Genomic DNA, 12901 nt, shown 5'->3' with positions numbered 1-12901 from the left:
TTGCATTAATAAGTCGATGTACAGTTGTTCCTAATAAAACTGAGCTGTGAGTGTGTCTACTGTACCTCACTACAGCATTAAGCATACAATTATGTTGGTTCCAGCTTTATTTACAAGTAATAATTTAACAACTTTGTTGGTTTGTGCTCTAATGCCTTGACCTTGATTGACTGATTGTATGTATTTCACTCCAGAATATAACATGTTGCCCCACTATATATATATTTATATTTATATTTATATTTATATTATGTCCTCATCATGGCACCTGTTAATGGGTGGGATATATTAGACAGCAAGTGAACATTTTGTCCTTAAAGTTGATGAAGCAGGACAAATGGGTAAGCTAAGGATTTGAGCAAGTCTAACATGGCCAAATTATGATGGCTAGATGACTGGATCAGAGCATCTATAAAACTGCAGCTCTTGTGGGGTGTTCCTGGTCTGCAGTGCTCAGTATCTATCAAAAGTGGTCCAAGGTATGAACAGTGGTGAACCGGTGACAGTGCCATGGGCAGCCAAGGCTCATTGGGTGCTTGAGTGCAAGCTGGCTCATGTGGTCCGGGCCAACAGATAAGTTAATGCTGGTTCTGACAAAAATGTGTCAGGATACACAGTGCATCACAGTTTGTTGCATATGGGGCTGCATAGCCACAGTAAGGGTAAGGGTACCCATGCTGACCCCTGTGCGCCGGCAAAAGCCCTAACAATGGACACATGAGCATCAGAACTGGACCACAGAGCAATGAAAGAAGGTGGCCTGGTCTGATGAATCATGTTTTCTTTTACATCACGTGGCTGGCCGGGTGCGTTTGCATACCTGGGGAACACATGGCACCAGGATGCACTATGGGAAGAAGGCAATCCGGCGAGGGCAGTGTCATGCTTTGGGCAGTGTCATGCATGTGGATGTTACTTTGACACGTTCCACCTACCTAAGCATTGTTGCAGACCATGTACACCCTTTCATGGAAACGGTACTCCCTGATGGCTGTGGCCTCTTTTAGCAGGATAATGCGCTGTGCCACAAAGGTGTTGACTTTGCCTCCAAATTTCCCAGATATATTTTTTTATTTCCAAAAGTTTTGGGACACCCCTCCAAATCATTGAATTCAGGTGTTGTTTTTCAGGAGCTGGGCTTGGCCCCTTAGTTCCAGTGAAAAGAACTATTAATGCTTCAACATACCAAGACATTTTGGACAATTTCATGCTCCAAACTTTGTGGAAACAGTTTGGGGATGGTCCCTTCCTGTTCCAACATGACTGCGCACCAGTACACAAAGCAAAGTTCATAAAGATATGGATGAGTGAGTTTGGTGTGGAAGAACTTGCCTGCGCAGAGTCCTGACCTTAAGCCGACAGAATATCTTTTGGATGAATTAGAGCAGACTGTATGAGTAGAAGTATTCATGGATGTGTGACTGTCCTGTGCATGCCCAAATGTTACACTTGATTTTACTGATTTTAAATGTAATATTTAAGCCAGCATTTTAGATTTATGTTTTTAGGGCTATATTTAGAGTAAATGAGCATTATTCTACAGAATATCATTTATTTTGATTCGTATTCTACTAATAATTTTCTTTTTTTTAATTAAAGTATTGAGCTTTAATTAAAAATCAGTATTTGTTATATTTGGAGTATTTGAAAAATAAAATAATTGACAGTTCCAGCCCTAGTTACCACCTGACTTTAATCATGAAACATTTTAAAACAGACCATTTGACCATAGGTTAAATGGTATCTAACTAATCTGATAGTCTAAATTTTATGAACAGAAATTAAAATTATTCCTGCTATCACTACATTTCTCTTCACTAATTAAAGGCAGCAAAAATAATCATAGAAGCAAAGTTAACTAGGAGGGAAAGTGGCCTAGTGGCCTTTCAATGCCTTACTGTGCAGCAGTCAGGTTTCATTCTTAGGATAAAATCCTTACTATGGCTACCTGGCTGATGTAATAGAAACAATGCATAGCTAACCAGAAAAATAAAAGTAATCTTGGGTGTCCAATCTTTTCTACAAAGGGTCAGTGTAAGTGCAGGTTTTCATTCAATCAGGCAGGAGCCACACCTGATTCCACCTGTTTAATCAGTTGAACTTGGTTTTCAGTAAACACAGGTGTTTTTTCTTCTTGGTTGGAATGAGAACCTGCACCCACACCAGTTTTTTCCAGAGATGACTGTACACTCCTGATTTAATCAAAGGATTAAAATAAAGTTTCAAACGGATTAAAATAATCTGTGTGCTACTAAAGATGTTCATTAAGAAATGGTGAGTGGTAGAGTAAAATGCATATCCCATTCTACATTCTAAGTGTATAAGTAAATTATAAATAAAATACACCAGTTTTCTAAACACACCAGCTACATTATCATCATCTCTATTTCTTGCTCTTACACATAGAAACGTCTCCAGAAACATGTCTTGGCCTTAGGTAGTGTGACTTTGTAACTCATTAGATTAGCTATAGCTTCATTTAAAAGCAATAACAAGATGAATTTTATTAAGAATGGCACAATCACACTCAGTATTAATTAATGGCACACTATAGCTGCTGAAGCTAGGAGGAGGAAGATTCACCCTACACAATAAATTTCATTACACCCTACTAATTTTAAGTGACCCCAAGCATCATTTGTCACCAGTCTCTCAGACCTTTGCACTGCAGTCCCTGGCGGAACAGGCCCCGGAGCAGCCTTTTGCAGTACTGACAGACGGTGGGCCGTGTGTAGGAGTGCACTGCAAATGTGTGAGGCACCTTTACTTTACTCATTAGCATCTTGTCCAGCTGAACAGGACGGCATGTGTAGAACCGTCGTGCCTCACTGGGAGTTCGAGGCTGCACAACAGTTAGAAAAACAAAAGAATTTTACTGTTTGGTAATACAAGATGAACAACTAAATATATGAGCATTCCAGTTAATCAAGAACATTTTTAATCTATAATTTCTTCTAGAAGACTGGAAGACTACATCTCAATGTCTTAAGTACTTCAATCAGAAAAATATTCAATCATTAGTTTTTAATTAATATCTTTTGTTCATAGCCATTTATTTTATGCAGTGCTGCCTATGCAAAGCTTTAAGCTTTAAGGTAACTTGTTAACTTGTGATGGAACTCACAACTAACCCATTAAGAACTACCTGAATGTATATGTATATATACAGTGGTACCTCAGTGTTCGACCTTAATTTGTTTCAAAAGTCTGGTTGAATTCCAATTTGGTCGAAAACTGAATTATTTTTCCCAATAGGAAATAATGTAAAACAAATTAATCTGTTTCAACTCTATGGTTAATCTCACAACTTTCCTCTTTGCAACCCTTTTTCTGAGACATGGCTACTGAAATTATACCACAAAAGATAGCATGGGGTTATAACACAAGCACTCACAGATGATGCTTTCAGAACAGATGACCCACATAAACTGCTTCATCTCTATTGTCTATGCCAGGGTACACCACATGGAAAGTGTGTGCGGTCAAAATAGTTATTTTCAGATCGGGTTGATCACAGAAAAATATTTTCAAAAACTGAAAATTTGTGTCGAAAATACAGTCATTATTTACATTTGTTTGAATTTTTTTTTTCGGAATGTTGATATTCCTTGAAATCCTGTATGAAACAAGAACCGGTGTTCCTGATGGTCAGGTAGTACACCGAAAATATTTTCGTACACCGAGGTCAAAGTGGATCAAAAATTCGAAGCGAATACCGAAAATTCAAACACAGGAGTGGTCGAGGACTGAGGTACCACTGTGTATATATATATATATATATATATATATATATATATATATATATATATATATATATATATATATATACACACTACCAGTCAAAAGTTTGTCATTACATATGGATTACTTAAGTCCATGTGTGTTATTTCATAGTTTTGAAATCTCCAGTATTGTTCTAGAATGTAGAAAATAAATCCCTAAACAAAAAACATTGAATTAAAAGGTGTGTCCAAACTTTTGACTGGTAGTGTATATCTCAACATAGTATTAGCATAATTTGACTTGAATTTTCCAGCTGAAGCACTGACATGTAAGCAGTCTAATCAAATTTCTTTTAAAAATTAAATAATACTCTTCTACAATGTGCTGCATGTCATAAGGTGGTGACTATATGCAGATTAATGCAAAATATAAGCTTGAACGTACAGTGCTATGAAAAAGTATTTGCCCCCCTCTGATTTCCTTTACATTTGTCACAAATATGCTATCAAATCCATGAATAAAATTTTAAATAAGATAAGCGAAACAATTGTTAAACTATCATTTATTTTATTAAATGAAAATTTGACTGCTGTATAACATGTGAAAGTAAAATTAGTTCACCACTAAATGTGACAACAACAACTACATGTTTCTGAAAACTGGAGGTCAGTAACTGTGGAGGAATCTAGCCTCTTCACAGAATTGCTTTAATGCAGTCATACTGGAGGCTTTTAAGGTTCCCCACAGCATCTCGATGGGGTAAAAAGGGTAAAAGTGAGGACTTTGACTAGTACACTACAAACCATAATTCTGGTTTTTTTTTGGCCATTCAGAGGTCGACTTGTATTTTGGACTTCTTGTACTTTGGATCATTGTCTTGTTGCACTTGAGATTAGGATTTTCTGGTAGAGGGTTGAATTCATGGTCAGTTATGGAAAGTTGATAGCATCATGTTTGACTTGTATGAATATAAATTCTGGATTTCTGTCTTAACTTTTTGCCTGATAAATGGGACCATTTATTTTGTGTTTACTCAGGATATGCAAAACAACAAAAACATCAGAAAGGGGCAAATACTGTTTTACTCTGACTGGGCATGTGGATGTGTGTGAGCTTTACCATCTGTGTGTGTGAGCGGATCAGATTTGTTTCCTCGGAGGTTGTGCTGGTGCTTACACTACTGAGGGATTCAGTGGTGCACAGACGGAGAGACTGGCTGCTGGTGAGAGATGTGGTTGACAGCCGTCTCTTCCTCGCCCCACTGCAGTTATTGGGAATGCTAAAAGCGCAGCGCTTATGGTAGTTCAGACCACAACCTGAAGGGGAAGAAATAAGAGAACTATAAATAAACAAAAAAGAACTGTGAAAGCTTTAATGCTTTACACCTAATTCAGATGTTAGCATCATATTGCTCAAAATCTAGAGTGGCAGTACTTGGAATTCTTTGATTTTTATACTGCTTTCAAGTATTCCCACAGATGAGTAGCTCTCACCATCGCATTTAAGCCCTTGCCTCACAAGACCAAAAAGCATCTCTCCACAATGGTCACAGAAGGCAGGGGCACGGTATGAGTGCACATTTAATGCATGTGGACGAATCTGGAAATCCTCAAAGGTAGCAGCCGCTGAAGAAACATACACAACATAGAAGTGATTTAGATAACTTCAACGTTACTAGATAAATATCACAATTCATAGTTAGAAACAAAAAAAAAGAAACAAAAGAAATTTTTAGTTACAAAAAAGTCTATTTGGTTCATTAGTTTTGCTCCACAGCACATAAACAGGGTCCCCAGTTAGTGTGTGCATGAAGTTTCTGTTCCATGTTCTCTCAGTATCAACATGGGTTTTCTCTGGTCACCTCCCAAAACCATGCCAGCAGGTGAATTGGCTGGAGTAAATTGCGTTTGAAGTGAGTGTGTGAATGTGTGTGCATGGGGCCCTGTATGTGTTCACTCTCACACATTCGATCAAGTTTGCTGACAGTGAAGTGGTTGGACCCAGTCCAGGGAAGTCCAGGGAAGCCCTCTTGTCTGTCACCTTCTAACTCTCCCTTTTAGTTTTGATGTCATAGCTAGTCTTACCAGAGTCCTTGCCTGCACTTTACACATAATGTACATTGTCATTAACCATCACATGGTCACAAGCATACCTAATATATTCATTCTCTCTCTCTCTCTCTCTCTCTCTCTCTCTCTCTATCTATCTATCTCTCAGCTCCCAGTGTTCCTGACTGCTTTTTCTCTCTGGACCCGCCTGATCTACCCTGATACTGGTTGGAGTCTAGAATGAATCCCCTGATTATGCAATTGTATATATTTAACAATATAGTCCACTGTTATAAAAGAGTAATCTTTGTTATAAAAGAGTAATGATCACACTCTCCAGTGTCACACAGATGAGGATGGGTTCCCTTCTGAGTCTGGGTTCTCTCAAATTTTCTTCATATCATCACCACAGCCACTTCTGACTTACTCATTAGTGGTAAATTTAAATTTTAAAATTCATAATTTATATCCCAAATTTAATGCTTTAAAGTTACTTTGAGACAGTAATTTCTTACAGTATATTGTCTGAAAGTAAAAACAGCTTCTCGTATGGTGTGTGTCTCTTGCAGTTGACTACAGCTGACTATGACAGGTATGTTAGAACAAGTGAAAGGTACAGTTACTCACCAGACAGCACCACCTCCACAAGATCACCCTCCTGGATATCATTTGCAACACTGACCAACTGAAGGATGTTATTAGTGCTTGTGTCATGCTTGAAAAGAAGAATTTTGTCATAAATCCCATAGAAACCACACTCCGGGAACTGCCAGAGAGAGACAGAGAGAGAGAGAGAGAGAGAGAGAGAGAGATTGAGAGAGATTAACATCACAGACATTAACTTAATCTGTGCTGTGGAAATGTTATTCAAGAGCTAAGAAAAGTGAAGCTCTTTTGTGTCTGTACTAATTTAATTTTTTTGTGAATTTTTAAAATATTTATAACCCATACTTGACATATACTAAACTTCTGTAATTACAAAACACGTTAAGCAGCTGTTTCATTTCAGATTTGCTGCAACACCTTTATTTCACCTGAACTGTGTAAGGTGGGCAACTCGAATGGAAGTTTGGCAACAGGCAGCATGGACATGGCTGTGACAGAGAGAGGGGTAGGTTGAATTGGCAGGTACACATGATTCTTCCCAACTGTGTGTTTTTAGCAGCAGCCTACTGATGTGTGTTTTCTTTTCAGGAGGCTGTAAGCCAGATAGAGATGGTACTAACCAGTGGTGTAAGTACTTAAGTACTTTTTGAGAGTTTTTGTACTTTACTTGAGTTTTTATATTTCTGTCAACTTTTACTTTTACTTCACTACTTTTTTGAAACAAATTCTATACTTTTACTCCGATACATTTTCTGTTCGGCATTTTCGTTACTTACTACAAAAAAAACCTGTGCCCAAATTTGCGGTAAAGGAAGTTTGTGGTTAGTGATGACTTTAGGCTATGTCCACACGTAACTGGGTATTTTTAAAAACGAGATTTTTCAACCTTTTTTTAAAAAATTCTGTCCACATGACCTAAGTGTTAAAAATATCTTTGTCCACATGAAAACGCAAAACGCCCTGTTAAGTGCTGTCAGGAGCATGCCTAGCCAATCAGAAGCCTAGACAAAACTTTATTACCGGTTCCGGTAGTTTAACAACAATGGCGTGTCACGTGAAAGCAATGCCCTTGACATGCGAAAATTTTATTGTAGAATGTAGAAGTCCGACCGGGTCTCGTCCAAAACCACCATCGCTGTGTGTGTTGTCACTGTGTGTGTTTTGTATGCAGCAGCAGTGAGCTTCTGTTCAAGAACGTAATGTGTGAGTAACTGCGTAGGTATGTGCACACATGTAAAAAGTCCCTAGTCACTTACAGTCACTAGTTCAGGTAAGTCTGCTACTGCACAAAATATCTTCATAAACAAAGCTAACGTCAAATCAAGGAGACCGGCACACAGACCACACAGTTTCCCCGTCCACACAACACCACTGAAAACGGACTTTTGGAAAATCTTCACTTTGGAAGGAGTTTTCCAAAAGCTCCATTTTCAACGACCTCAAACTGCATTAGCATGTGGATGAAAGGTCAAAACACAGAGAAAAATCTCCCTTCTTAAAAATACCCAGGTACGTGTGGACATGGCCTTAGTTACAAGCGTACATGTATGGAAACACTGATACTGTACACTTCATTACAATACAGTTCTAAAGGCCTCTTCTTTCTTTCATGCAAGTCTTATTTTTTTGGTGGTGCACTTATTGAGAAGTTTAAGAAAATTCATAATTCTCCAAATTATTACTTGCTTGCTTTTTTATTAATTTACTTCTACTTTTACTTTCCATACTTGAGTACATCCATGAAAATACTACTTTTGATACTTAAGTACAGTTTATTTCAGATACTTTAAGACTTTTACTCTAGTAGAATTATAATGGTTGACTAACTTTTATAGTGAGGGAAAAAATTATTTGATCCCCTGCTGATTTTGTACGTTTGCCCACTGACAAAGAAATGATCGGTCTGTAATTTTAATGGTAGGTTTATCTGAACAGTGAGAGACAGAATAACAACAAAAAAATCCAGAAAAACACATTTCAAAAAAGTTATACATTGATTTGCATTTTATTGGGTGAAATAAGTATTTGACCCCTTTGCAAAACATGACTTAGTACTTGGTGGCAAACCCTTTTTGGCAATCACAGACGTCAGACATTTCTTGTAGTTGGCCACCAGGTTTGCACACATCTCACATCTCACATCTCAAAGAATTTGGGCCCACTCCTCTTTGCAGATCCTCTCCAAGTCATTAAAGTTTTGTGGCTGACCCTTCAGCTCCCTCCACAGATTTTCTATGGGATTAAGGTCAGGAGACTGGCTAGGCCACTACAGGACCTTAATGTGCTTCTTCTTGAACCACTCCTTTGTTGCCTTGGCCGTGTATTTTGGGTCATTGTCAGGCTGGACTATCCATCCACGACCCATTTTCAATGCCCTGACTGAGGGAAGGAGGTTCTCATCCAAGATTTAACGGTATATGGCCCCGTCCATCGTCCCTTTGATGCGGTGCAGTTGTCCTGTCACCTGGGGATGGTGTACTTGGGGTCATAGGCAGCATTCCTCCTCCTCCAAACACGGCGAGTTGAGTTGATGCCAAAGAGCTGGATTTTGGTCTCATTTGACCACAACACTTTCACCCAGTTCTCCTCTGAATCCTTCAGATGTTCACTGGCAAACTTCAGATGAGCCTGTACATGTGCTTTCTTTAGCAGGGGGACCTTGCGGGCGCTACTGGATTTCAGTCTTTCACGGCGTAGTGTGTTACCAATTGTTTTCTTGGTGACTATGGTCCCAGCTGCCTTGAGATCATTGACAAAATCCTCCAGTGTAATTCTGGGCTGATTCTTCGCCGTTCTCATGATCAATGAAACTCCATGAGGTGAGATCTTGCATGGAGCCCCAGACCGAGGAAGATTGACAGTCCTTTTGTGTTTCTTCCATTTGGGAATAATCGCAACTGTTGTCACCTTCTCACCAAGCTGCTTGGCGATGGTCTTGTAGCTCAGTCCAGCCTTGTGTAGGTCTACAATCTTGTCCCTGACATCCATGGACAGCTCTTTGGTTTGGCCATGATGGAGAGTTTGGAATCTGATTGATTGCTTCCTTCTGTGGACAGGTGTCTTTCATACAGTTAATGAGCTGAGATTAAGATCACTCCCCCAGAGTGCTCCTATTGTAATCTCAGCTTGTTACCTGTATAAAAGACAACTGGGAGCCAGAAATGTTTCTGATTGATAGTGGATCAAATATTTCACTCATTAAAATGCAAATCAATGTAGAACTTTTCTGAAATGTGTTTTTCTGGATTTTTTTGTTGTTATTCTGCCTCTCACTGTTCAAATACACCTACCATTAAAATTACAGACTGATCATTTCTTTGTCAGTGGGCAAACGTACAAAATCAGCAGGGGATCAAAAAAAATTTTCCCTCACTGTACTAGAGTCATTTTCTAACAAAATACCTGTACTTTTACTCAAGTATGGCTTTTGGGTACTTTATACAACACTGGTACTAACATAATCAATACAACACACCTTAAGGATCCAGGTAACACACCTTGAGCAGCTTAGTGTTTTGGTTTCTTTTGATTTTGTTAATTAAGTAGAGGAGGCATGTGCTGAAAAGAGCTCGCAATAAAAACAAAGAAAAAAAAAAGGACACACACACATCAGTTTCTACAGTGGTGCTTAACCCCAGCCTTAGGTACCAAACATGGCAATGGAAACCTCCCTGCTCAGTAAGATAATTAAGTACACATGGATAGTAATAAAAAAAATTCTGTGAAAGCAAAGAGCTACTCAAGGGAAAGAAATTAGCTGTTTTTAAAAGTTAGTCACATGACCTCAGCGTTGAGCTTACTTTTCACTTACTGAAGACAAAACTGAAAGCAGAAGACATGCAAACAAATAACTGGCAGATCAACATTGTGATGTCTGTTGCTTCCAGACTTCAGGCAGTCACTTACTACAACGGATTTGCATCTGAGTATTAAAGATCAATCTTATTTATATATGTGTGTTACTGTCCTAAAGCTATGTACCAGACTGTATGTTGATTGCTCTGCAAAATTTGCAAAAGGTATCTTTTTGTAAAAGGCATACATATCATTCCATAAGAGTATTATTAAAGAGAATTTGATTACTGTTTTTGTTTGATGGCATTGAAATAATTGTTTCATATGGAAAATGAGCTTCATAATAATTTTGGAAAAATAATTGTCATAAGCAGCAGACTGGCTTTCCATCCAGAAATTGATTTTTATCTGAGTATCTGGATTTACCATGAACCTGACCATAAAAACGCAGTTACTGAAGAAGAAATAATAGGCCACCAGCAGATCAGTTTTGAAGCATTTGATTCTATACTCCAATTAAGAAGTAAATACATTCAATACACTATTTCACACTCAATACACGGAAATACACTACTCTCTAAAGATAGCAGTTTGCAAAATTTCTCAGATTGAATAAAGAGAAAGGAATGCTTTGGTATAGAATGACCACAGCCTGAGCCCTTAACTTCTCGTACATACTGACTGATTTCAACCATTATTTACTTGCCAAAAAGAACCATGTAGGAAATGAAAACTGAGCATGAAATAGTATTCACCAGTGTAAAGAAGAACAAGCATAATGTAACTGCCTCGAGGTGATGCCACATGAACTCAAGACTGAAAATAACTTTATACTTTCCACGAAGAAATCTTCTAAATGAGGATTGCCTGGAGGCCAGGCAGAAAAGCTCTACAATATGAATAATGAGACTCTCTATGCTCACCAATTAGCACATCATTTTAAATATATGTAGTAGTGTAGACTAAACTACTAAAACTTATATGCTGTGCGCATTTTTGCTTTCTTACTCTGTTTGATTACATACAGTGTCTGTCTTTTGCTTTCTTTAGTGTCAGAGAAGTTTACAGTACTCTGCTCCTTTAACACAGAATGCTATGCTACAGCTGTGTGAGCTGTGAGGGCCATGTCATAGTCACCCGTTGTTGGGACTTTGATCAGCTACTGAAAGTATTAGTTGCTGTATGTAGTTTTGTCTTATTTTTAATATTACTATTGTTGTGTGAGCACTGAGCACATGAAATACACAATGTTATGGTGCTCCTTGGAGGAAAGCGGGAGTTAAGGGGTGGTGCCATGATCTCATCAGGATATTAATAATTAAGTATATATACAGTCAGACAGACAGACAGACAGCAAGCCAAACATAGATTTGCTCTGAAATATATATATATATGGATAAATATACATTATATAGATAGATATATATTATAATATATTTTAAACATATTTGAAGTGTTACAAATACTAGCACAAACACTAAACTGCTGTAAATATTACACAGGGTGAATTCAGAATTTTTTTGTATTTTCAACTTGTCTGTGTCTTTCCTTTCCTACTATTTCAGTCTTTTCTAAGAATTCAAGTTTAAGAATTAAGAATTCAAGTTTAAGAAGTTTAAGAATTCAGCAATACAAAGGGCAAATTTCCCCATACATCAATGTCTCTAAATAAAAGCTTGTCTACACACATCTCCCAAGCAAAAAAGCTTGTCCAACTCTGGTCTTTCTTCTAACAAATTCTGTAAAATCAATCTGTCTGTCAGCATCATTACATAATTCTAATACAATTTGTTATGCTATCCAGTCACTTAGCCTGATTGCACATGCAGTGTATTCTCATGCCAATGTTCCTATGCATGTTTGCACAGTAGGCAAACAATAGACACTGTTGTAATCATATCTGTGCCTCCAGAGGATTTGCCTGGAAACAGCACAGCACAGTTTCTAAGGGCGCTTTGTGTCACTGAGGATTGGATTTCTCATACGGTCTTTCTTGGGAGGGTGCACCTGTGAAAACTGTGATGAATTATAAAGGCCCTCCCCTTTCTCCTTTTTGTTCTCTTCTGTCCTTTTGTCTAATGTTTGGCTAAAACTTTACTCCGCTAATTCACTTGTGTGACCCCAGCACTTTATGTTTAAATGATTTAATGATATGAGGATTTTTACCAAGCATTTTTACCCAACTGTGCCCATGTATGGGTGTGATGCTCAGGTGTCCAAAATTAGATATGAAAGAAATGAATACTTATGTTTTTTCCTTTCCCTTTAAAAAGATTCCAATGCAGATGATTGTACTGATAGATTTATTTGAGATGAGAAAGTGTTGTAGAAACAACAAGATTCAGTTGTGGTCAATACTTGTATAAATGCGTGATAATATAAACATGTGATTTAACCCTTCCAAAACAGAAAAACAGTCGTTTCATGATCTGATATGTTAAAAAATAAGTAATTTAAACGTGTTTTTTTAACAAACACTATACTGTTTTTTCAGTTGTATCATTTTGGCTTTTCACATTCACTGTAACAAGCCAAGCATGGTGAGTAAGAAAACAGTGAAACTTACTCACATAAAGAACACACACATTTAAGCATTTGGCTATATTTGGCCTTTTCTGAGGTCACAGAGTGGAGAATACAAGACAGGCAACAGAAATGCCAAATACTCCCAGGCTTTCAGGTACAGTATCCCACAGGAGTGTAACAGTACCTTGTGACATGATGCAGTG

General features: G+C 37.9%; 1 protein-coding gene across 2 annotated transcripts in view; it reads right to left on the bottom strand.

Annotated features, from left to right (window-relative positions):
* prkd2 (protein kinase D2) overlaps window positions 1-12901 on the bottom strand; it is a 32775-nt gene that overhangs the window by 13462 nt on the left and 6412 nt on the right. For both annotated transcript variants that reach the window (XM_058413505.1, XM_058413504.1), the window contains 4 exons: window positions 6399-6537; window positions 5217-5348; window positions 4843-5039; window positions 2659-2842 (listed from right to left, as the gene is read on the bottom strand). In XM_058413505.1, the coding sequence (XP_058269488.1) occupies window positions 2659-2842; window positions 4843-5039; window positions 5217-5348; window positions 6399-6537 (652 nt within the window). The remainder of the gene's footprint in view (window positions 1-2658; window positions 2843-4842; window positions 5040-5216; window positions 5349-6398; window positions 6538-12901) is intronic.

This window comes from Hemibagrus wyckioides, linkage group LG17, assembly GCF_019097595.1.
Source record: "Hemibagrus wyckioides isolate EC202008001 linkage group LG17, SWU_Hwy_1.0, whole genome shotgun sequence".
NCBI classification, from domain to species: Eukaryota; Metazoa; Chordata; class Actinopteri; order Siluriformes; family Bagridae; genus Hemibagrus; species Hemibagrus wyckioides.
The sequence above is the reverse complement of the archived record's forward strand: the minus strand, read 5'-3'. Positions and strand labels throughout refer to the sequence as shown.